Source organism: Phytophthora cinnamomi (assembly GCF_018691715.1).
Source record: "Phytophthora cinnamomi strain GKB4 chromosome Unknown Contig29, whole genome shotgun sequence".
Classification (NCBI taxonomy): domain Eukaryota; phylum Oomycota; class Peronosporomycetes; order Peronosporales; family Peronosporaceae; genus Phytophthora; species Phytophthora cinnamomi.
Genome location: NW_027150962.1, coordinates 290,714 through 313,890, shown reverse-complemented (window position 1 = coordinate 313,890; position 23,177 = coordinate 290,714). Strand labels below are relative to the sequence as shown.

At 57.5% G+C, this 23,177-nt stretch overlaps 8 protein-coding genes across 9 annotated transcripts; 3 read left to right on the top strand and 5 right to left on the bottom strand.

The window, feature by feature from the left end:
• Nucleotides 1-3,331: 3,331 nt before the first annotated feature.
• Nucleotides 3,332-4,189, top strand: IUM83_09978 (Mitochondrial Carrier (MC) Family; the record flags this gene model as incomplete). The annotated part of the gene is made up of 1 exon (XM_067934456.1): nucleotides 3,332-4,189. One exon carries the CDS (start codon nucleotides 3,332-3,334, stop codon nucleotides 4,187-4,189), a length of 858 nt encoding a protein of 285 aa, XP_067793380.1.
• A 310-nt stretch (nucleotides 4,190-4,499) lies between these two features.
• Nucleotides 4,500-5,384, top strand: IUM83_09977 (Mitochondrial Carrier (MC) Family; the record flags this gene model as incomplete). Its single annotated transcript, XM_067934455.1, has 1 exon — nucleotides 4,500-5,384. One exon carries the CDS (start codon nucleotides 4,500-4,502, stop codon nucleotides 5,382-5,384), a length of 885 nt encoding a protein of 294 aa, XP_067793413.1.
• A 153-nt stretch (nucleotides 5,385-5,537) lies between these two features.
• On the bottom strand, nucleotides 5,538-8,019 carry IUM83_09976 (putative phosphatidylinositol-3,4,5-trisphosphate 5-phosphatase; the record flags this gene model as incomplete). The annotated part of the gene is made up of 7 exons (XM_067934454.1): nucleotides 5,538-5,743; nucleotides 5,823-5,944; nucleotides 6,015-6,370; nucleotides 6,439-6,753; nucleotides 6,831-6,938; nucleotides 7,010-7,915; nucleotides 7,981-8,019. The coding sequence occupies 7 exons, from the start codon at nucleotides 8,017-8,019 to the stop codon at nucleotides 5,538-5,540; spliced, it is 2,052 nt and encodes a 683-aa protein (XP_067793414.1).
• Nucleotides 8,020-8,368: 349 nt separating this feature from the next.
• On the bottom strand, nucleotides 8,369-12,005 carry IUM83_09975 (Kinesin-like protein; the record flags this gene model as incomplete). 2 transcript variants are annotated; one of them, XM_067934453.1, is made up of 8 exons in its annotated part: nucleotides 8,369-8,543; nucleotides 8,617-8,731; nucleotides 8,813-9,597; nucleotides 9,684-9,745; nucleotides 9,846-10,507; nucleotides 10,577-11,471; nucleotides 11,536-11,592; nucleotides 11,658-12,005. In XM_067934453.1, 8 exons carry the CDS (start codon nucleotides 12,003-12,005, stop codon nucleotides 8,369-8,371), a joined length of 3,099 nt encoding a protein of 1,032 aa, XP_067793305.1. The 2 variants fall into 2 exon arrangements, with proteins under 2 accessions (XP_067793305.1, XP_067793304.1); XM_067934452.1 differs by having other exon boundaries at nucleotides 8,813-11,471.
• Nucleotides 12,006-12,229: 224 nt separating this feature from the next.
• On the bottom strand, nucleotides 12,230-13,800 carry IUM83_09974 (4-aminobutyrate aminotransferase; the record flags this gene model as incomplete). Its single annotated transcript, XM_067934451.1, has 2 exons — nucleotides 12,230-12,240; nucleotides 12,294-13,800. The coding sequence occupies 2 exons, from the start codon at nucleotides 13,798-13,800 to the stop codon at nucleotides 12,230-12,232; spliced, it is 1,518 nt and encodes a 505-aa protein (XP_067793306.1).
• Nucleotides 13,801-16,395: 2,595 nt separating this feature from the next.
• On the top strand, nucleotides 16,396-18,420 carry IUM83_09973 (1-phosphatidylinositol 3-phosphate 5-kinase fab1; the record flags this gene model as incomplete). Its single annotated transcript, XM_067934450.1, has 1 exon — nucleotides 16,396-18,420. The coding sequence occupies one exon, from the start codon at nucleotides 16,396-16,398 to the stop codon at nucleotides 18,418-18,420; it is 2,025 nt and encodes a 674-aa protein (XP_067793303.1).
• Nucleotides 18,421-18,901: 481 nt separating this feature from the next.
• Nucleotides 18,902-20,478, bottom strand: IUM83_09972 (cAMP-dependent protein kinase regulatory subunit; the record flags this gene model as incomplete). Its single annotated transcript, XM_067934449.1, has 8 exons — nucleotides 18,902-19,083; nucleotides 19,161-19,226; nucleotides 19,424-19,721; nucleotides 19,796-19,955; nucleotides 20,027-20,133; nucleotides 20,192-20,241; nucleotides 20,313-20,379; nucleotides 20,455-20,478. 8 exons carry the CDS (start codon nucleotides 20,476-20,478, stop codon nucleotides 18,902-18,904), a joined length of 954 nt encoding a protein of 317 aa, XP_067793307.1.
• Nucleotides 20,479-21,844: 1,366 nt separating this feature from the next.
• Nucleotides 21,845-23,149, bottom strand: IUM83_09971 (Kri1 like protein; the record flags this gene model as incomplete). The annotated part of the gene is made up of 1 exon (XM_067934448.1): nucleotides 21,845-23,149. One exon carries the CDS (start codon nucleotides 23,147-23,149, stop codon nucleotides 21,845-21,847), a length of 1,305 nt encoding a protein of 434 aa, XP_067793302.1.
• Nucleotides 23,150-23,177: the final 28 nt, after the last annotated feature.

The following is a 23,177-nucleotide window of genomic DNA, read 5'->3' as shown; positions in this document are numbered from 1 at the left end:
GGGGCAGTGTCTCGCTGCATCGCCTCCAGGCGCTGCTCCACCAGGCGAGTCGGCAGGGGCGGTCCCCATCGCGTCGTCAGGGCGGTGGCCGGGTGTGATAGCGCCCGCGCCAGGTCCAAGCCTGCAGCGTGGAGCTCCACTGTCGAGGTCGGTAGCGGCGGGCCCCATCGTGTCGGTCGGGAAGCCGCCGTGCGGGCCCACCGCGCTTCGATTGCCTCATCGGGGAGTAGAGGCCCCCAGCGAGTTGCCGCTGGCCTCGACTCCCGCACGCCGTCGCTGTCGTGTCCCTGCTCCTGTTCCTGCTGCTGGTCCTGGGCAGGTAGGCTCGGTCGCGGGGGGGACGCGTTGAGCCCTGGGAGGGCTTCAGGGGGCGAGTCGGGTGTAGCGGTGGCCGCCGTAGCGGTTGCTTTGGCTGCGCCGGCAGTGGGGCTTGATGCTCCTGCTGCCGGCCCAGCCGCTGCCGGGAGCTTGCTCGCTGGGCCGGCGCACGCGTGCGCGTGGTTCGCTGCGGACAGCCGCGAGGCAAAAGGCAAGCTGCATGCACAGCCCGCCGAGAACCGGTCCACGAAGACCGTGCGCCGATGGCGCGAGTCGCGATGGCGCCGAAGCGCGGCGAAGCTGGCGGCCGTGTGCGTGCACAGCGTGCACGAGAAGTGCTGCGCATTGTGCACGTACACGGAGAGGACGGAGGCCGGGCGAGCGCTGGCCGTGGGCAGCCTTGGCGCTGGTGCGTGGTCCCCAGCCTCGTCCTCGACCAGGAGCAAGAGCTCCGCCAGCTCGCGGGTGTCTTCGTCGTCGGCGTCGTTGAGGCGGCGGCGCTTGCCACCAAGCCGCAGTTCCGGTGGCGGCGACAGCGGCTGGAGCCCTGCTGTCGGCCGCCACGCACCTTGATCCACGTCCATGGGGACGGCGGCAACGTCATCATCGCTGGCATCGCCGTCGCCGTCGTCCCCGTTGCCGTGTGCCCTGGCCCAGAAGTCGATGCTGCTTGCCCCGCTGCTGTGTGCGCCGCCCGTCATGGGCTCCGCGCACGCGCGAGCCTGAAAATCTTGGTCTTGGTCCGGCTCAGCGCGCGCGCGGTGCTCCACGGCGGCACATGCAGCAGGCGGGGCAGCTGGGGCAGCTGCGACTGCTGCTACCTCGATGGCAACAGCAGCCGCAGCTGGGCTTGGTGCTGGGTGCGGAGGTGCTCGACCCTCGACGAGCATGCCGCCCGCCCTGCCGGGTCGGAAAGTCTCATGCGCGGGGGGCAGGGGGGCGGCGGGTGCTTGGGTGGAGAAGTTGGCAGTGCTGGGGGTCGGAGGGACGTCGCTGCTGACGGCGGCGTGGCCGTCGAGGCCGTAGGCAGCCGCCAGCGCACGAGCTGTGGCGGCTGCTTGGGCCGCCCCGGGCACGACCGGCACGGGCAGCATGCCTGCCGCCCTGCCGGGTCGGCCATCATCATTCGCGGGGGATCGGGGGCGGCTGGCGGCGGAGGCGCGGTCGGCCTCGGCGTCTGGGCCGGCGTCGGGGTCGTCGGGGTGCTGGGGGGCCGTGGGTGTGGCCGCGGGAGCGCGAGCCGGCGGGGCTGCGAGCACTCGCCCAGCGGGCAGCATGCCGCCCGGTCTGCCGGGTCGGGGCAGCACACTGGCGGGGTCTTGGGGGCCGCTGCCGGCGGTGGCAGGGCCGGCGGAGTCGTCCTCGTCGCTGCTGGCGTCGTCGTCCGGGTCGCTGGGCCCGTGGCGGACAGCCAGGGCCCGCGCAGTATCGGCTGCAAGCGCCGCCCCAGGCGCTACCCAATCGGGCAGCCTGCCGGCCGCCCTGCCGGGTCGGCCAACATCACTGGGGGGCAGCTGAGGCGCGTGGGGAGGCGAGGCGGCGGGCGGGGCAACCGAGGAAGCCGAACGGCGCGCTTGGGGGGTCGGAGCGGCGTCAAGGGCGGCGTAGGCGGCGGCAGCAGCGAGGCCCGGCCCGGCCGGCCGGCCAGGGGGCTCGATCTGAGCGGGCGGACGGAAGGGTGGACCGTCCGCCCGCTGCCCGATCCTCGAAACGACGCGAGGTCGCGCTCGAGGACCGGGGGCTGGCTTGGTCGCCAGCGGGGTCGGCCCGCGATGGCGCTTGGGGTGCAATGGGCGCGGCGGGTCCTGAACCCGTGCCCGAAGTTGCGTCGCTTGAGACCGCGCCGGTGCCGAGCAGCGGCACCGCGCGCGGCGGCTCCGCCGAGCCGTTTCCGCCGGTTGGCGAGTCCAAAACGGGGGCGGGCGGACGGTCCACAATGTGTAACCGAAGCCCTAGAGGACCGTCCGCCGCGCCGTCCACTTGGTCAGCCACTCCCGCCCCGTCGCTGACCGCGCTATAAAAAGACGCGTCGCTGGCGAGGCTGGAGTGGCTGGCGGTGGAGCACTCGCTGTCGGTGGACGGCGAGCGCTCCCGGGGCTGCCAGTCCGGCCACCAGAAGCGCATCCCTGGATGCGTTGGTGAAGGGCCGGCCCGTAGGCAGAGGTGGGAAAGGAAAGGTTAGGAAGAGCAAGGTAGTTGGCCTCGCGGGGGATGCGGTGAAAGCCCCCGGAGACCGTCCCGTGGATACCCAGCAAGCCGGCTATCTACGGGATGTCCAAAAATGAATGTGAAAAAGACCCAACTGAAAGTCGGGAAACCAGTTTTCACACTGATTAGAACAGATACTACACTTGATCTTAGCCAAAAGGCCGAGAAGGTATGATTATTGCTAGATTTCACAGTTTTTATCTATACAGTACTGCCAACCTTACGGACAAAGGGTCATAATATCTTTGTAGTATTACATATCTAACGTATAATATTGTTATAATAGCCGCCTTCTGCATTTTTAAGCGTGGTGCTTGGGCTATATGAATCGGAATATTATATTTCTCGTCGAAGCGGATTTCGGCGGTTGAGAAAGGTTGAGGAATTTTGTGCATGCATCGACGTTGGTCGCTGTTCAATGTCATTGATGCGATTGGCACAGCTCTCGTGTGTGCCCTTCACGGGATCGCAGACAAGTGTCTATCTACTTCGCCCTGTAGAACCTCCTCTTAGCTTCAAAGATACTTCAAGTACTCCCATTTTGCTCGCTTAAGAGGCTGCTCCAACGGCGTAAGTGACCGCCGGTTTGCACTGCAACGACCTGGTCCCGAGCAAGACGGAGCTCCATGAGGCTTCCGCCAGCACGCTGCTCGCGGCCGGAGCTGGTCCGGGGCTGCGTATAATCTGCATGATGACCTCCAGCCAATCAGACGGCTCACTCGCAGTCCGCGCGCCATCCATCGCCAGTCGCCAAACCGTTTCCGACGCTCGCACTGCTACACAGCTACACGCCGCTTCCTGGAAGATGTCGGAGCGAGCAGAGCGGCTCTCGGGCCTTCAGAACGGCGCCGTGGGCTCCATCGCCGGCATGATCGAGGTGATGCTGCAGCAGCCGACCGTGGCCATCAAGAACGCCGTCCAGCAGGGCCGCCCCATCCCGTGGTCCGCGCCGGCGCTCTACCGCGGCGTGGGCGTCTCGCTGGCCTCCATCGCGCCCGTGAGCGCCATCCAGTTCGCCGTCAACGGCCGGTTGCTGCGCGGCTTGACGGCCCCGGGCGTGGCGCCGTCGGACCAGACCAAGGTGCTGTGCGGCACGCTGTCGGGCGTCGCGTCCGCCGTGCTCAGCGCCCCCGCGGAGCTCGTCATGACGCTGCAGCAGAACAACGGCAAGAGCTTCGGCGCCACCGTCAAGGAGGTCGCCCAGCAGCACGGCGTGGTGCGGCTGCTGCGCGGCTTCACGGCGACGGCTGTGCGCGACGCCGTCTGGTGCGCCGGGTACCTGGCGCTGGGCCCGGTGTTCACGCGCGAGATGCACACGCTGAGCCCGGCCACCTTCGGTCAAGCGGACACCGCCACCACGTCGCAGAAGGCTTCGGCCTCGATCGCCGGCTGCGTCACGGCCGGACTCATCACGGTGGCGGCCACGCAGCCAGTGGATACTGTCAAAACCGTCATGCAGGGCGAGGCCATGGCGCTACCCTCGGGCCGCGCGCCCAGCACGCTCGCCACCGCCGCCCGCATCTACCGCGAAGGAGGCTTGCCTCGCTTCTACCGCGGCATCGTGCCGAGAGGATGCCGCTTGGTCGGCGCCGTCTTCATCCTGGGCCAGTCGCGCATCTGGCTCGAGGAGCTCTTCGAGGAGCACGAGCTGCTCAAGTTCTAGGTAGACAACCCGCGCCATAGAGAGCTCTTCGGTACGGTAGCCACCCCGCCACACCCACGCAGTCGAGCATTTTCAACACGATTCCGTCGCCGTCTATCGTCCAGCAGCCTTCCTCTTCCTGGGTGTCCAGAGTCTCCGTTGCGAACGGCTTCAGTGCTAGTAGTCGAAGGGAGCGGTGGAAGGTGCAGCGCCGAGTTCTGCTGACGATGACCATCGTGGGGCAGCGATTCGCTGACCGCGGTGCAACTTGCTACGCAAACGGGTACAGCAGCAGCTTCACCTTGGTATCAATCGCAGACTCGACGGCAGCATGACGGAGCGCGCGCAACGGCTCACAGCGCTGCAGAACGGGGCTGTGGGCTCCCTCGCCGGCATGATCGAGATGACCATCCAGCAGCCCTGGGTGGCCGTCAAGAACGCGGTGCAGCAGGGTCGTCCCGTTCCGCGCTCGGTTCCGGCGCTTTACCGCGGCCTGGGCGTGTCCTTGTCCTCCATTGCGCCGGTGAGCGCCATCCGCTTCGCCATCAACGGCCGACTGCTGCGCCTGCTGAACGGGACGGACTCGGCGCCGACCGACCAGACCAAGGTGCTCTGCAGTACGGTCTCCGGAGCTACCGCTGCGGCCATCACGGGTCCCGCCGAACTCGTCATGACACTGCAGCAGAACAACGGACGCAGCTTCGGAGCGACGGTCAAGGCTGTGCTGGAAACCCACGGCGTGACGAGACTCGCGCGCGGCTACCCGGCCACCGCTCTGCGTGACGCAGTGTGGTGCGCCGGGTACTTGGCCTTGGGTCCGCTGTTCACGCGCGAGGTGCACCGCATGAGACCCGAGACGTTCGGCCACTACGACACTGCCACGGCGTCGCAAAAGGCGTCGGCCTCCATTGCGGGCTGTTTGGCTGCTGGACTCGTGGTGGTCCCCTTGACGCAGCCAGTGGATACTATCAAAACAGTCATGCAAGGTGAGGCCATGAAGCTGCCTTCAGGTCGCGGGCCTAATATGCTCGCCACAGCTCGGCGTATCTATCGCGAAGGAGGGGTGCGGAGATTCTACCGCGGCATTGTGGCTCGTGGAAGCCGACTCGTTGGCGCAGTCTTCATTCTAGGGCAGGCTCGCATGCGGTTAGAGGAGCTCTTCGAGGACCACGACTTGCTACGGTTTGAAGCTGTCGCCAACTACGAACGTGAGTAAGAGAAACAAGGAAGGAGAGAGAGCACGCACAGAGGAGTCAGTCGCAACGGTCTAGACTCGCTTCTTGCTGTGTTGCTGGAAGCGTATATCCCAACGTTGGTTTGTTAATGAGTGCGTTGAGTCTACTTCTCTTCCTTCTGCGCTTCAGATGACCTAGGAGACAGCGCAGTGGCATCCGGCCACTCGAATCAATTGCGGCCCCGCTTCCTCTGCAGGTGGCGCAGCCTGATGCGGAAGCGTGACTCGAATCTTGCCGGTGAGGGTGCCTGCAGCCTTGCCATGAAGCACGACAGGCACCTCAAATGGCAGGAAGCGTGGCCGGCTCTGGCAAAACTTCTCTAACGACACCGACGCGACACCTGCATTACCATGAAGTTGATAACCATGAATATGTTCAGCCTCCGAGACCGAAATTCCGGAACGCAAATGCAAACTTACCCATCAGGTCGTCTTTCGAAGTGGCATCATAGTCCATAACGACCAAGGTCAAATGAACATGCTTCACGTCGCGCTCGTTGTCGCACAGAACGTGGAGTTTCGGAACTTGGTCGTTCCGCCACCTTGATTTGTCCAGTCAAAAACATGAGTCGTGCAAATTCAAACATATAACCCCAAGAAAATAAAATTTACCTTGGTGAACACGAGTTTGAGATCGTAGACGTGCTGGGGTGGCTCCCATTCGCGTCTACTTGCACCGCGTTGCTTGGTGCCGAGTAAAATTTGATGTAGGGATCACTCAGCCCCGCCAAGTCAAGCCCCAGAAGGTCTCGGCCGGCGAGGTCTATGATTTCGACGACTGTGGACGTTTCCGTAGTACCAGAACTAATGGGCGGCGTTCGAGCCACGTGAAACGAAGCCGCTACGGGTTTGTGGTCACTTGTTGCAATTGCTTCGAAGCAGGAAAAGCGTTGCAGCTTGATGTTACCGCGCAATCCCGGCAGCGACTTGTATAGTACACGATCACAGTAAGATGGAACACGCTCCAGCTACAAAGCAATCCAGAAGTGAGATCAATAAATGCACCGAAGTCAGGCAATGGAAATACATGACGAACCAAATACTCATCGAGACTGTGTCGCACTCGCTTAAATGTTGGCGGGAAAAGCGCCGGTGGTAGTTCCCACCCAGTGAGGGTCTTCTTAAGGTCAAGCTGATGCTTGAGCTGATCGTTTTGATTCAGTAAAGCCCATTTCTTAGCACGTACAAGTGCCATGACCTCAGCGCAGTGTTTGTCGTGGTTGCGTTTGCGCGGAGCCGTGTAGTTCAAGTCCACCCGGTAGTTGAGATCGCCGAACCAAAAGCAGTGATCAAATTGGTGGTCGATCGATACGTTCTTTTGACCAAACTGCGCGCCAAGAATGGTAGCACACTACAGCATACCGAAGACAACAAGCGATGAGTCAACAAAATATAACGTCAAAGTACGTGGCAGCAGATAGAGCATACATCACTGTTCCGCTTGTCAAGGAACTTTTGGTCTTGGTGCGCAGCCAAGTGGCAGCTAGCAAAGCATAGCGACGTGTTTTCAACGACACATTTGAATAGCAGGCCACCCTGACTCACGACAGACATAGAACTATGTCAGTCTCGCTATCCCAATAACTTTGCTTTCACGTGCTGGATACCTTGTTGCCAATGACACTCCCCAAGCCCGTCGGGACCGCGAGTTTCTCCACACCACAAACATTGTTGCGCTCGTGGACGTAGATAAACAACCGCATCTCCATCAGCTCCACCTTTCCAGCCAGTACATAGTTTTCTCCCAGATGCAGGTAGATTTGCTTGCTAAACGGGTAGTCCAGCACGTCTCCCATTGTGTCGCGCAGGTTACTGCTCAGTTGACGCACCATTCGGGTCATTTTGCGCATCGATTTTTTCGTGCGTGATCGCTTTACAATCACGTCCGATGACTTGTTGGGGCCAATAGTGCTGCCATTGCTCTGGTCTGAGGTCGAGCTACTGAATGGCCCGCCGGCACGACCCGATCGTATCGCGTCACTGGTGGGGCTGTTGTTTTCATCAGTGGTCGACGAGCTCTTGTGGGCCCCGGATCTCTTTATCGAAGCTCTGCTACCAGGATCATCAAGTTTTGCCTCGCTGTCCTCTTCCTCCTCCTCCTCCTCTTCCTCATCGCCCTCTTCAACCTCAGTGGCATCAATTACACTATCCAGTCCAGGAGAGTCCGTGTCATTCTCCTCCTCATCCTGGTCGTCCACCCTGGAGCTCGAATTGTGCCGGCTATCTGTTCTCACCAAATTCTCCGACACCTTTTCATTCTTGTAGGTACTCTCCTGCAGCCCAACAGCGATAACATCATAGTCGCCACCACCCTCAGGGATCCAGTCGTTCAAGAGTTTTGAGTCTTTAGGCGGCATTGTGTTACCCACGTTCCAGGAAGCTACGAGTATTTTTAGTGGGGTGCCCGAGGCCATAAGACTCACGGAAGCCTTCCGACCTAACGGGCTCGTAGAAGGTGAGACTGGTGTGGAGCCGACTGTTTGTCTACGAGGTGGAGGAGATTCATGGTCGACCTGCATGTACAAAACTTCCGTCAGATAGCATCATGAATGTCCCGAGGCGGTTGGTTCATCCTCACCTCAAGCTGAATATCGTCCACTTCCAGTCGAGGGGCCATGGATTTCGACCGCACAGCCAGTGACTCTGCAGGTGGAGCTGCAGGCTCAGCGTGCGTACCAGCATTCTCCTCTAGTTTCTCCTCCATTGCGACTAACTTCTCTCTGCTGCCTAGCTGACTATGCCGAATGCTCAGACGTCGCGGCAAAACAGTTCGACTAAAAATACGGACAGTGGTGGGTGCTGCTAAATCGATCTCATGCGAACCTTGACACCATATCGAGCGAATGCATGGAAACGGTGATGGTGAAGCGTAACTCGTTCATCCCGACAAGATTCTGTTCCTGAATTGAATATGCCGCAACGGATCCCGTCGCAATTACCAGGTAAAAACGTTCGACTCGAGTCCACTAAGTTGCCGCGTGATTCGGATCACTCGCTTCCTTCGTCGGGCTGTTCAGACGTTCGTCGTTCGCTTTCGCGATCTCAATTTTCTTCCGTGGGGTGCACGGTGCGGAGTGAGTCGGGCTCTTTTGAACATCTTCGATACCTGCTAGACTCGGCAATGGACGTGCGGGTGGATCGCTACACACACGCAGATTTCAATACATGAAAGTGAGAAACAAACGCGAATTGTTGTAATCGATGGCCAGCATACCTTCCGACAACATTCCGATATTGCTCCCTCAAGAACTTGAGGTCTTCCGTAACGCTTGCCAGGCTATTTTCTAGATGCGCACACTTCGCCTGCAACTCATCATACGTTGGTTTTGCTAAGCATTTTCAAAGCCATCACAGCAACGCACAGTCAGGATAGCATTGCAACATCACTTGCAACAGTATAATTCACGTACCTGTATGTCCTTCCCCGAGTTGTGCGGCAATAGCAGGATTGTTCGTCGATATTTTATCTTTCGGTGGATCAAGGATATACGGGTTCACGAACACCTGAAACTCAAGTCGTGCGCTTTGTAGATACTCGATGAACTGCTCCGTGACATAATCTACGTGATGGATAAACTCGTAGTTGAATACGGGGCTTCGTGTGTTCTGTTCGACACTTTCAGTCGTGAAGAGTTCGCCAAGGAACTCGTATTGGCAGTAGGCCAAATCCGTGATAATTGGAAGACCAGTAGCACCAACGATGCGAATCTTGAACGTCCAGGGCTTACCGATGAGGTCGCTCGGACTCTCAACATCCATCAAGTCGTCCTCGTTGTGTTTCTCCGGATCGGGTGATGATAGGGGAATCCACATTACCTGCAGCTTTCCAATAGTGTTGAATGGTGGCACTGCCAACTTAATGCTGAGTTGAGACTCCTCGGGTTCTGTCTCCAGATTGTACAATAAGTACTCGAGGAATGTAGTGGCACTGCCAACGTGGAAGGAGTTATCAAAGAGTAACGTGATCGGGTCGTGGCCTGCCGGTGATTCGTACTCGCGGTCGTTCATAAGCGCGTTTCGTAGAAATGCAACTTCATCTTTGAGCAGTGCATGCGCCTTTACAAACTCGAACACATCAAGGAAAATGGTCTCGTCCGTTGCCTTGTTGTACACTTTGACCTTGACCTTCGGGATTCCACTTGTGCCAGTGCCGTCCTTGTCTTCCATAGACGAACTCTGCAGCGCCGTCTCAAAACTTAGCACATCGCGATTCAGGAACTTGACAATTTGTGTGAGTTCTGCAATCTTGGGCAGGACTTCTCGGAGTTCCTGGTCGTTTACCTGACGTGCCAGAAGCTCACGCTGCTTTTCAGCGGCAAGTCTTGCTTCTTCCTCTGCTTTGGCTGCTGCAGCCGCTGCCTCAGCCGCGGCAGCTTCCGCTTCAGCTGAATTAGCAGCATTATTAGCACTAGCAGCGGCCGCAGCCGCGGCAGCAGCTTCCACTGCAGCTGCCTCCCGTTCTAGTCGTTCTTTTTCCCACCTTGCTTTCTCTTCTTCAAACTTCTTCATTTGCTCTTGCAGCTCATTCATCGCGGAGTTATCAACCGTTTGTAAAGCTTCCTTGTATTCTGCAGCGGCAGTATCTGCCGAAGGTGGCTCACCTTCGGGCTCTCGACCAGGGTATACAAACAGCATGAGCTCGTTTCCGATCACGATCCGATCGTACGGCACGAGCTGTATGCGTGCAGCTTTCTCAATCTTTTTCCCATTGCGCATAATTTCCCCGGCACCAGCACAAAGGAAGATCTCCGACCCATCGTTCTCAAACGAACAATGGCCATTGACAATACTTAGCGACATGGGCTGGATATCTCCCTGTGGCCCCACAGTGAGGTGGGATTTATCGAGCAGGAACATGAATCGCTTCGATCGATAAGCGTCGACATCCAGATTGATGAGGTATGGCGACTTTGTGTCAGCTTCAAAGTGATACAAGTGAATTCCACGCTTGCCGTACTCCTCGCGCTGCCTCTGCATCATTTCATCTTGCACACTCATGCCACCACTGCCAGCCCCACCCCCTCCACTCAACACGTTCTCTAACTCCTTTTGCTTTTGGTTGAGCAGTTCGGCTAATTGTGCGACCTGGGCACTGGCCGCGTCATCTCCACCGGAAGCTTCAGCATCGTCCTCTCCTCCAGCTTCCCCATCTGATGAAGCACCTCCAGCTGCACTGCGCATTTTCGCAATACGCTCGTTTTCCTCTTTCAATTGACTCACAAGAGTCTTCATCTGCTCCAGTTCAGCCATAAGCTTCCGCTCTGCTGGGCTAGCTGCGGTTGAAGCCTTCTTGGGCTGAAGCTTAATAACCGAGGCATTCTTGGCGAAACCAAGTGTTGAGAATGTATAACCGTGAAATTTGACTTCCGGCCGGATAGCGCAAAACAAATACGTTCGTGCTTGCAGCATCGTGTCCTTGAGATACTTGCACAAGAAGTACGAGTTACACCCAGGGATCGACATCCCGGGCTTGAGCTTGTTGGCCTTGACAGCTTCTGCCATCTTCATGAAGAACTGCGCCATTTCTGTAAGCGACAGGTTGATCTTCTTGCCCTGATCCTGCAATTCCTTAGACTTTGACGCATCCGGGTGAGGCCCCAAGTACTTATGCTCGATTTCACCATTCTCGTACACAACCTTCTTGTACTCGGCGTACACGATATCACCCGCAGGCTCTGTTCCGGCGAGATCGCACACGTAAACTCGACCTCTCTGCTTCATTCCCTCACGCTCTGGGTCAGGTTTCTCCACTTCTAGGGTCATGATGCAGTGACCACGAGTAGACTGGTGGTTGAACTGTGTCGGTGCAATGGCCTTCTTGGCATTGGCTGCCATGAATGTCCTGCGCAAGTCGTTCCAATCCTTAAGCACGACTGACTGGCACCAGTCGATATCTGTAAATCCGTCCGGGTCCTTGCGCATGCCCGACTTGTATTGCTGTTCTTGTGCTACTGGGGACATTAGATCGCGTACGGTGTCCACGACGTTTTGAAAGTACTTCATGGAGATCTTCCAACCATCCTGCTTCTCCTTGAACAACTCGTACGCTAGACGAGGGAAAATCCCCCACTGAAGGCAAACAGAAATATCAATATCGAAGATCATGGGCGCTTTTCTAGAACTTCCATCGTACCAGTGGATGGGGATCCTCGTGCTTGAACCATGCCTCCGGAATGTCTACAGCATCCGGCTGTAAATTTTCACAACAGAAGTGGTTAGCAGGTCCGACTTGGAAGCAAACAGTGCTGAACTCACCCCAAACACGGTGAATGTTTTGCCCGATCCTGAGAGACCATAGGCGAAGAGCACGACGGCGTTGCCGCCCATCAGGTCTGCCTTGATCTTCATTCCTACGCTCTCGTAGGCCATTTGCTGGTCGACGAGTGTCATATTGTCGGCTTGCAGTGAGTCGCCCTGGATGTGCCGCTTGTAGCCGTATGCGCTCCACCACGCGTAGCTGAAGGGGAACCTCGTCGTAGAGTACGTCGAGTTGATGAGCTCCACGTCGCCTTCCTCTTCACCGTTCTGCGTCATCACGACACCGAGCTTATCATCGCACGTGAACGGCCTGCACCGAACCGACACCTTGATGCTCACGCTCATGGCGGTGGCAGCTCCGGTTCAATGCCAACGCTCTTCGTGGGGCTGTAGGAGCTTGCAATGTGTGTCCCTTGCCCGAAAAGTCGGGTAGCTGTGGTGTTCATTGCAACAGCAGCTCAAGAGGCACATGGATGTCCCGACCACAAATACTGTCTCCGCTTCTGTTCGATCAAGGACTACAAAGCATATACGAAGTTGAGGGATGGATTTCATCGTTGACTTTGCTTCTAAGCTCGACCTATGACGACACGGGTTCAAATGGCACGCTGCATCACTCGTCTCGTGCCTGGCTGAGGATTTCACAGGCCTCGCGCATCTTGTCCAAGTATTCCGCCGCGTGCTTCGGCTGGAAGACAAGCGCCGGTCGGAAGCGAACGGAGTTGACGCCGCAGCCTCCAGAGGCAACACCCTTTGTCTTCATCAGGCTCACGAAGTCGTTGCGCACAGCTTCCGTCGGGAAGTCCATGGCCAGGTAGGTGCCCTGACCGCGCACGTTGGTCACGAGCGTCGGGAACTCGGCAGCAATTTCGTTCAGCCCAGCCTTCAGGTAGGCACCCGTGATCTGGACGTTCTCGAGCAGACTGTCGCTCTCGACCACGTCCAGCACCGCCTTCAACGTGATCATCTTGGTGGGGTCTCCCATCCACGTGTTGAAGATGCGGTACCCCTCCTTGAGACGGAACTCCTCCTTGGCGAAGTAGCCACCCGTCTGCATCTTCTTGCTGAACGTGACGAGGTCGGGCGGGTTCTCCAGCTCCCAGTGCTCGTGCGCCCAGAATTTGCCCGTGCTGCCACCTCCGGTCTGCACCTCATCCACGATGAACGCGACGCCGTACTTCGCCGCCAGGTCGCGCAGAGCGCGGAAGAACGCCGGGCTCGCGTGGTTGTCTCCCCCCTCGGCCTGGATCGGCTCGATGATCATGCCGGCAATGCGCGACTCCTCCGCCTTGGTCACCTCGGCGCTGTGCTTCAGCAGCCTCTCGACTTCCGCCAAGCAGCGCGCCTCCTCCGCTTCGTTGGCCGCTTGGTGGACGTCCAGCGGGTATCGGAGCTTGGGGAAGGGCGCCACGGGCCAGTCGAACGCGGGCACGTCCACCTTGTGGATGGCCTTGGAGTGAGTCGTCGACAGGCAGCCCAGCAGGCGGCCGTGGAAGCCTCCCTGGAAGGACAGGATGCTCAAGTTGGGGGTGCCCGGCAGCTGGTGCGCCATGCTTGTCTCCAGGTCGTGCTCGGACGGGGGCCGGCCGCCGCGCAGCTTGGTCTGGAACCACATGAACACGGCTTTGTAGGCGTTCTCGTTCGAGCACGAGCCGCACATGAGCGTGTTGACGTCTTCGAGCCCCTCGGGCGCCACCTTGAGCAGCGTGTCGTCGATGCGGTCGACCCAGTCCGCGGGCGGGAACACGCCCAGGCAGGGGCGCTGCGCCAGCAGGGCCAGGTTGTCCTTGTCGCCCATGGCCTCGAGGATCTTGGGGTGGTTGTAGCCGATGGGCAGCGACGCGATCTGGCCGTACACGTCCAGGAAGCGGTTGCCGTCCACGTCCACGAGGTAGTTGCCCCTGCTGGCCGCGTAGTCGGCGAAGAAGTTGATGGCGCCCGTGTTCTGCAGCGCAGCGAGGCGCTCGAGCTGCTGCTGCGACTTGGGCCCGGGCACGCGGCTCGTCACGACCTCGGCGCGCGCGTACTCGTCCGGGAAGGCGGGCGCGGGCGTGGAGGGCAGCGCGTGGCTGCCGGCGGTGGACAGCGAGCGCCGCCACGGCGCGCAGCGAGGCTTCAGGGCGCGCAGGCTCAGCGACATCAGCAGGGCGAGAGGGGGGGGGGGTCACTTGCTTCCGAGGGTGCAGATTGCGGAATGACGCGGATCGGGACTTCAAGTTGCCCTTGACTTGAAGTTTGTATCGGAGTGATGGTCACCGACGCCGCGGATTTGCTGCGCGGGACTCGGCTTTACAAGCAGCGCGTCACCAGTCAGACACCAAACAAGGCGTTTATGGTGGAGAGCGCAGCTGGGAGCACAGCCGTAACGTATTCATTGCACCGCGGCTCAGTGAGCATTGCTCACTGTATCTCCTTGCGAGGCGCCAAGACCAGGAGAACTCGCTGCGCTCAACGCTGTGCGCATCCTGTCGGCATGTCAACAAGGTATTGTAGCGGCAGGCTCCTACTTCAATGGATCCCGGTGGTGCTGCTCGATGACCAGGCTTTTCCTGCTAAGCCGGACGCGCGTCTGGAAGCGGATTCGGAAGCTCAGAGCTGCCGGGTTGTCGGCTATGAGCGAGGTCACTGATTGCTCGGGACAGAACGAACTAAACTACGGCACGAAGGCCCCCAAGCCGTCCGCGATCAACGTAGAGCTGCGGATCTGAAGGGCGCTGCCACAGCCCCCTTGTAAGGCACGTTTTAGGGTAGGGGCTTGCCAATTGCTAAAGGAATCACTTCGCAAGGTAATTTGACGTTATAGGAGCAAACAAGTCGGCTTCAAAGCTTGGACAGCCACGTTTTCGATTCCAAAACGGAGAAGTAGATGTGGTCCTTTGTCCACCAGGACGAAGTGCACCAAGCTGCGTGACGAAAAATGACTCCCAACGGAAATGTTGACAGGCACACCATCACTGCGCTGTATTACCCTCCTGTGCTGCTTTGGTACTGCGTAGTAGCTAGTGACCATCTCTGCGTCCAGGACTGCCCGGGTTGGGGAGACTGTCCTAGTGGAATGCAAGAGATCGAAAGTATCGAAGCCCGAGAGCAAGCTGCGCGTACGCTCCTTCCGGCTCCGTGCACAGCAATGTTAAACACCGCCGCGTGTCAAGTACGTGTACACACAAGCGACCATTCTCGTGCATTGGACATGGCCAGGCAATGCTGCTGCGTCTGCAGCTGTCGGCGGCAATGTTCGGTCGCCTCAAGCCACGACGCTGTCGTTCGCGTTCCCAACGCGTTACGATGCGTCGAATGAGTCAACGACGGATCCGAGGCAGCCTGCGATGACTGAGGTTGTGCGGGTCGTGCTACCTTCCAGTCCTGTTCAACAGCGATCCATCAATGATCCACGATCGTACCGCCATTTCCACGACGAACCCGAGCTATCACTTCTTGACTAATAGAGCAAGCTCTTGCTTGATATGCTGGCTAGCAGCCCCGCACGCTGTTAAAGCACGGCGTACATTTACTCACCCACGGCTCGACCTTCCTGTGGTCGAGCATGATCGCAGGCTGCCGTCGGTCGCTGATCGGTTTTAGTACGGATATCCAATGCATGACCTATCGGACCTACTGCTGGTGTGTGGGCGACGACTGCAAGCCAAGTTTAGTCAAGCCTGCAATGACCTCGTAGCGAGCTCGATAGCACCAGAGCATCAATAAGTTGCCTTCAACAAGTTCAACGAGTTGCCCGTTTCCACCGAAATGGAATTTTGTCCAATGACTTTCTGCCACGGGTTTTGGCCAATCACAAATCAGCAGCTGCCACAACCAAACAACGCATTACACAATCGAACGCTCTACCCCACTCACAAACTCTACTCCATACATTTCACCATACATAGCAAAGTTATCGCGCATCCCACTGCTTTCTTTGGTGTCGTCGTCCGTAGAGGTGCTTGGTGCAATGCTTGCAAACCTAGCATGGAGCGTAAAGTCCAGCGCTGCGCGGCACGGACGCAAGGGACACACGCGACGAAGAGAGCATCAGTGAGGGCCGGCGCGCTTGCTTCGTATTCGTCCGCCCTCGCAACGGGCTCCCTGCCGTTTCGAGACGGGTTCCGGCGGCGATTATTTTATCACACTTGTTTGAGCCAATACGCCAGCCGCACGCCGCCGTGCCATTTGGCTGGGTATCACACCGAAGTCGGCTGGCGCTGCGGCAACCAGGCTGTCTGCCGATGTTGCCACCGCCGAGACGCTCAGTCACCGAGTCGGGGACCCCAGCAAGTCGAGTTTCGTGAGTCGCCTCTCACTTGTTTCTGCCACCAGCGCGGGGAGATACGGACGGCGATACGTATCACCGCTGGCTCGCTGCATCAATGCATCGGCCCGAGGGTTCTCTGGTCGTCGCTGATTGGCTAAAATGGTGTTTCGCCCAAGCCACAACTTCCCCATTCGCGTGCCTCTTTGCGCCGCCTGTCTACGTCCGCCATGGGGGGGGAAGGTCGCAACGTGCCACCAACTGGAGCTCGCAGCCAGTGCGGACGAGCGAGCGAGGGAGCACTGGCACTCCTGCGCTGCAAGGGCGGAAGGCACAAGCGTGTCCTACTCCACCTCCGATCGCCTCCTCCCCACGCGAGCGAGCGAGCTATCTTCGTCCGGCAGTTCAGGTGCGCGGCGTCTCCTCGATCGCGTCTCTCCACCTCTCTAACCGCCCGTTGCATTGCATTGAGCAGATACTCGTAGATAGATGAACGGCGACGTCCCGGGGTCCCCCGAGTACCCGCGCGCGCCCACCGTGGCGTCGCAATGGCCCGCCGACGTGGACCTGGACGCGCTGTACCTGTCGGAGCGCGCCGAGGTGGACGAGCTCGTGCGCAGCGCCTCCGACATGAGCGTCTGGGCGGTGGAGAACCGCAAGGACAACGCCATGGTCTTCCTGCACTCGAAGAACAGCGAGCGCCTCTCCTACTCCGTGCGTGCCGTCACCAAGGTCACGGGCTCCGTGTCCGACGTGCTCGAGTGCCTGCGCTCCGTGGACAACGCGACCCTCAAGGGCTTCCAGAAGCTGCTGCACCCGCGCAACTTCCTGGACGGAGAGGTGCTGCACGCGCACCACATGGACCCGGCCTCGTCGCACGACGGCACGTCGGTCGAGTCCATGACGCTCAAGTGGCTCGTGTACTCGTCGCCCAAGACGCTGGGCCGCTCCAAGGAGTTCTGCATTCGCGAGTACTGCGCGCTGGTGCCCAACCACCCGGTGCACGGCAACGTCGGCGTGCTCAAGTTCGAGTCGTACGACGGCGCAGCGGCGCAGTACGGCATTCGCGGCAAGCCCGACGCCTACAGCCTGACTGTGTTCGAGCCCAGCTCCTTCGTGGTGCAGCAGACCCCCGAGGACCCCAACATGGTCAACGTCACGTGGACGTTCGCGATGCGGAAAGCGCGCGGAGGCGAGAGCATCTCAGCTGGCGTGCGCCTCACGTCGCTTCGACTGGCTGGTGATCTCTCCGGCATGCAGAAGGCAGTGCAACAGGCGCTTTTTGCCCCGGCAGCGCTGGCGCAACGTCAGGAGTGGGTGAACGACTCGCAACGAACCAATTGCTCGCTCTGCGTGCAATCTTTCAGCATGCTGAAGCGACGTCACCACTGTCGTGTGTGCGGCGAAGTCGTCTGCTCCGCGTGTACCGTGTTCAAAATGGTCAAGGGCGATCAAGAAGTGGCGGCGAAAGTGCGAGTGTGCAAGGCCTGTTTGGCCAAGAGTGCCAGCTCGAACGGCATTATCACCAACGCCTTCGCCAACCAGAACTTTGGAAACACCACGGTCTCAGGATACGCTAATCCGCCAGCTCGGCTGTTGAGTAGCAATGGCACCGAATTGGAGGTCAATGGTGGGATGGGAAATATTCCGCCTCCTAATGGCGCAGGCGTTGGCACCAGCATTGGCAGTACCAGCTCGTTGACTTCGGATGAATCACACAGTCCACCCAACGACAACCCAGCGTCAGCGTCTCCCCCTACGATGATGATCCAAAACAAGGGAATGTCTCTAAATGACTATGACTCGGCGTCACAAATGAGCGACGATGGAAGTAGCAGCCCCCCGCCCTACCGCAAGCAGTCCTCCTCTGTGTCAAGCCAAGGAAGAGGAACGGGCTACGAGGGTAGGCCGATTGGTTCCATGGGTAGAACTGCGTCCAATGCTAGTATTGCTACCAGCAGGAAGAAGAGCTCCGATCGTCGTATCCATTATTTCAACGAGGATATGGAGGAGATCTGCATGTTGGCGATGGAAACGCTGACATGCCCCATGGCAGGTATTCGGACCGAAGATTTCGAGCTCGTGAGGTACTATGACGGCAAGCCGGGGCCGGGCCTACCTCGAAGTCTGCCGACCTTCCGACGACTGGCAACTCGCGGTAAGCCGTGCATCGTGCTCGATGTGAGCTCGGACAAGCGAATTTCTGGCGAAAAGCGTTTTACGGCTAAGCTGCAGTTTTTCGTGGGTATTCCGTTGCTCGTAAACGGCGAGGTGGTTGGCGATTTGTGTGTCGCGGACCGCTACGCCCGTGACAATATCGACCACAAGCAGGTGGAGGTGCTCAATGTATTGGGCGAGACAGTCACTCAGTATATGCAATCGGAGGAGTACCAGGAGGATCTGATGGAGTTCAAGGCCGCAAATTTGGCCCGCAGGCCCCCTACAAGTGGATCTGTATCCCAGCCAGCAGATGACGAATCCCCGCCACGAAGCACCAGGGAAGTTGCGTTTTAAAGTATAACGGCACGGTGAAGCTGAAAAACGTGGACGCATTGGTCGGTGGTCGGCGGGTAGGATGGTGGTGCGCTCAACCACTCGCGGTGTATATGTGAGCCTGTCTGGCAGGAGAACGGGAGTGTTGGCGCGTCTACCCGGGCCTCCTGCCACCTTGTCTACCGCTTAAGCGGGGTACGTGAAAATTGTTGAGGGGGGTTATAGATTCCTTGGTAGCTGCTGTGTGAATTCATTGCTACCCCAAAGTGATTAAATATTTTCCGGTTTTGCCTACTTCGCTAAAGTCTGCATAACTGCGTTGCTGTTGGTGGCATACAAGTTGCTCCAGAGATCCCATACAATCTAAGTGCGGGCTGACAAGCTGCCGCCTCCATGCCGTCCGGGCCGAGACCTTCGTCCATCAGGTGAAGGAGACCGCGATCGGGACCGCAGTCGTGCCAACATTCCTGCTGTTGCGTCTTGCTGCTTCCCGTCCTCCCTCTTATTCCAGCAGTACGGCCAGGAATCTCGAATATGCTGGAGTTCTTCCTGGATAGTGCGAGTTGTGTGCTGCGTTTGTTGGCGACGTAGTTGCTCCGCCTCTTCCTGACGACGCGAAACATGGGACGAACGTGTAATGGAGGTCACTGCCAGAGGCACTGGGCGCTTTCCAGATGGAGTCGTCTGCAGGGACAAACACAGAAATTAGCTCGTGGATGTGTGGATGGAACATTGAGGTCAGTCTGTCTGGTAGTGCTCACCATTGGACGCTGCGGTAGTCGCGAAGCTCGACTTTTGTCCGCTTCCTGCCACTGCTTCGTTACCAGCTGCATACCAAGACGAACAGGACTCGGGGGCTCACTGACATCTTCGCGGTCGTGTTCCCGCAGTGACGGTAGATCACTTCGACTGGTCATCGATGTCATGGTTGGTTTCCTGGTCAATGTTCTGGAAGCGTCTGGCGCTGAGGCATTTGTAGGAGATTGTTGAGTGACACTTATGCGATGTTTGCTTGCAGTACGACCTCGTTCCTTCTGCTGGCGCTTCTTCTGCTTCTCTTCAAGCATGTAGTACAATGGGAGCTCCATGCAAAGTTGGTCCCCTGCAACGTGTGTGCGCCTCCCACAGATCAAGCAGCAGTTGCCGCTGAGTCGCATGAGTTTGCGCGTAATGGGGACTCTCAGATTTGGGTACTGCAGCGCCTGTAAAATTCGCGTTTCTCGCCAAGCTTCGCGTGCTTCAGCAATAGCGCGTAGTCGTTTCCGAGTTGGAACGACGTGGGGCTTTAGCTCTTTGCCACCAAAATGCAACATGAACAATTTCTTCTGCAACATAACAACAAAGGCGTTAGTAAACAGCCTAGGGTTGACCAAAATTCCATGAACAAGTTGGATACCGTGAGCATCAGGCAGTCCACATCAGTTGTGGCGCGAATGTCCACAGGACATAAAGATACTTTCTTCTCCGACGCGAGATATTCACCAGCAACGTCGAATTTGCCCAAAAATGTCAACTCGACGGTGATACTGCGCTGCACACCGCGGACTTCACCCATGCTGCATTAGATTCACGGTGAGACTCGGCAAATTAAATACCTAGTGCAAAATAAAGGAATGTGTAAGCATACCTCATCTTCGAGCTTTCACTAACTGTGAGATTGACGCTCTCCACGGCCTCCCCTCGCAAGAAAACAAAAAAGGAATCCGCCTCAGAGCCTTTGCGCGTCAAATATTGCTGGAAAATTGATAATTAGTGATGCACTCGTGAGGCAAAGACTGAGGTTATGACGTACCCCAGCAGAGACATTAACGAGCTTCATTGAGTTTACGATGTGCATGAGTTCTGAAAACAAAATGTAAGGATGCGTGAGATGCATAACATACAAGCAGGATTCATAAGAGTACCAAACTCACGCATCTTCGTCCAGTTCTTAAATATAAGTAAATGCTGCAAGAAGGCGATGTTGTCCGTGATGGTTCCCTGGGTGATATAATAGAAAACATAAAATAAAGTCAACTACAAGTTTAACCTTGAGTGAAGCTCTTCGCAACGGACCTCAATCGTTTGGCTGCGAGTCATTCGCAGATAGGATGCTGCTGTAAGAACGATAAAATTTGCCATTTGTGCCTGCGAGTCGACGATTACGGTTGCACTTCGCTTGGAATCAGGCTCAATAAGGCAGAGCTCTCCGAATGTCGCGCCTGGCGTGAGTGTTACCACTTTGTTGCCGTAGTTGATACTTGCTGTCCCTGACTACAACATCGTAAGTGGAAACTGCAGTCGCGTATCTAGTAGGGAAGGTCTGGATGCTGAAAACTTACAAGTCGGCGCATGCTGGAGGAAACAGAGCTCGAGCGGATAATCCGCTGATACCTGATCTGCTCGTCCGGACTACGGACGTATACCGATACGAGACCACTCATGAGGATCTACGACCAACACAAGCAATCAGCGGATTTTTGACAAAAAAACTAGTGCTTTGGCTGATGAGATGCACTTACGAAGCATGTGCTGCCCTTTTCACCCTGATTTACGACGACCTCTCCGCTGTTGAGATGGAGGAACTCCATCTCCTTGCATAACTTTTTAGCAGATACCTCGGACATTGTTGTAAAGAGCGAGCTGAGTTTTTCCTGATTCATGAGCCACTGGTACAGCATCTTCACATGTGCAATTGACCAATGCAACCTTGGTCAAGGAAACAAATATCCTCGATCAAATACACCAGAGCAAGAAATGCGGAACTAAAACAATGTGGAAAGGATATCACTCTCCGATCGATCTTCAGGTGGTTTCTTCAGCATTCTGAATCCGATATGGCACCGAGTTAATAGTCACAAACCACGAGATCCACCAGGTGCTACAACTCACTCGATTATACGCTGAACCTTCGCACTAACGGCCATAAGTGCCGGGCTGGGTAGAATTTCCCGGCGCAGTGCACTCCACTTGCTCGATTTCGTCGTTGCAGGGATTTTTGGCGCCACTGGTGGCTCCTTGTTGCTCTCGCCCTCATGCTCAAAAGATGAGGAGGATTTTTCGTTGTTGGCACTCCATGCGGCGGAAGTACTGGAAGTTGGGCTCGCTGCTGCTCCGCCACGCCGATAAATGCGAGACAGCCTCGACGCTTTCCCCTCCAACGCACTCGCTGCTGAAGTGGCATTAGAAGACCTGGGCGAATTTGACGATACTGGGGCTACTGCTGGCAACGCAGTCATTTTGGACGAGGAAAACGGAGGGGAAGACGCCCACAGAGTGGACGGGTTGCTCTTGGTACACTGCGAATGCTAGACGTGGCTACGCTATTTGTGGAAGTGTACGTTGAAGTTTTCTGATTTCTGTAGACGAAAACGTAGCCATTTGAAGACATTTGAAGACAGGTGTTGGTGCAAGGTGCATCTATCGCATTAGGCTGAACCGCGCTCTAGGTGGCCCCAAACTTTCTCTACTTTTTACTAGCCTTGACCAGCTTGTACGACTCGAGTCGGGAAGTCGGCAGACCGGTGGACGCGTACGCATTCTTTTCAGCACCGCCCTTCTTCTTACCGCGACGCTTCTTCTTCTTCTCGGGCTCGTCTGAGGCCTTCACCGCAGCTGCCTCGCTATTGGTTTTCTTTGCCTTCTTGATCTTGGGCGCGGACGCTGCCTCCTCATCTTCCACCGCCTCAGGCATCTCCTCGTCCTCTTCGGGCTTCGACTCGTCCTCAGCAGCCTTTTTCTTTTTGTTGCGTTTTCGCTTCTTCTTCGGCTGATCGGTCTCATCGTCCTGTGTCTCTACGGCCTCCTTCTTGTTCTTGCGTCTGCGGTTCTCCTCCTGGGCTTCACGCACACCCTTCTTGAAGCTCTTGAGCCGCTTGCGGTCCACATTGTACTCCATCTCAGCATACGGCGCCATACGTTTGAGAGACACAAGCTGCTTGAGCTCTTTGTCGTCGGCAGCCATAATCTCGTCCACCGTCAGACCGAAATCGTTGTTCTGCACCTGGCGGTACTTGAAGCGGCACTTGATGTCGCCAATTAGATCCTCGTAATCTAGGCTGTACAGCTCGTCCAAGTACTTCTGCTTTTCACGCTGCATCTCCTCCCTCGTCATCTTCTTTGAGGAAGCCTGTTCTTCCACCTCCTGCTCCTCTTCCTCATCGCCTTCTTCCGGTTCCTCCTGCTCTTCGCTATCGTCTTCCTCGTTAGTCTTAGTGGTAGTCTCTGTCGTCTCCTCCTCCTCCTCCTCCTCCGGGTCAACAGGCAGACCAGCAAACAGCTCCTTGTCTTCCTCGTCATCCCACGTAGGCTTTTCCATATCGTCATCATCCTCGTCGTAGTATTGCTCGTCAAAGACAGCCTGCATACGCTTGTCGTACTCTTCGGGGTCGAAGTCGCCTTCCAAGTCCTCCGGCTTCAGCCCGGCCGTGCCCTCTTCCTCACCCATGAGCCGTGCCACCTTCTTGAGCTTCTGCTCAATTTCGGCCTGCTTCAGATTCTTCAGACGACGCAGCTCCCCCTCCTTCTTCTGACGCTCGAGAGCCTTGCGCTCCTTGCGCTCGGCACGTTTGCGCTTACGAGAGTCGTCCTCGCGACGCATCGTGTCCTCGATGTGACGCGAGTGCGTCTGGATAACGCTGCTGCCCTGCTCCTCGAAGCGGAAATTGTACGTGTGTTCAAAGTCCTCGGCCTTCTCGAGCTCCTCAGCGTCCTCCTCGTCCTCCTTTACGATATCGTCGTAGTGGGGACGACCGCCATCTTGTCCTTCCAGCCTTCGCTGCTCAGGTAGTGCTCGAGGA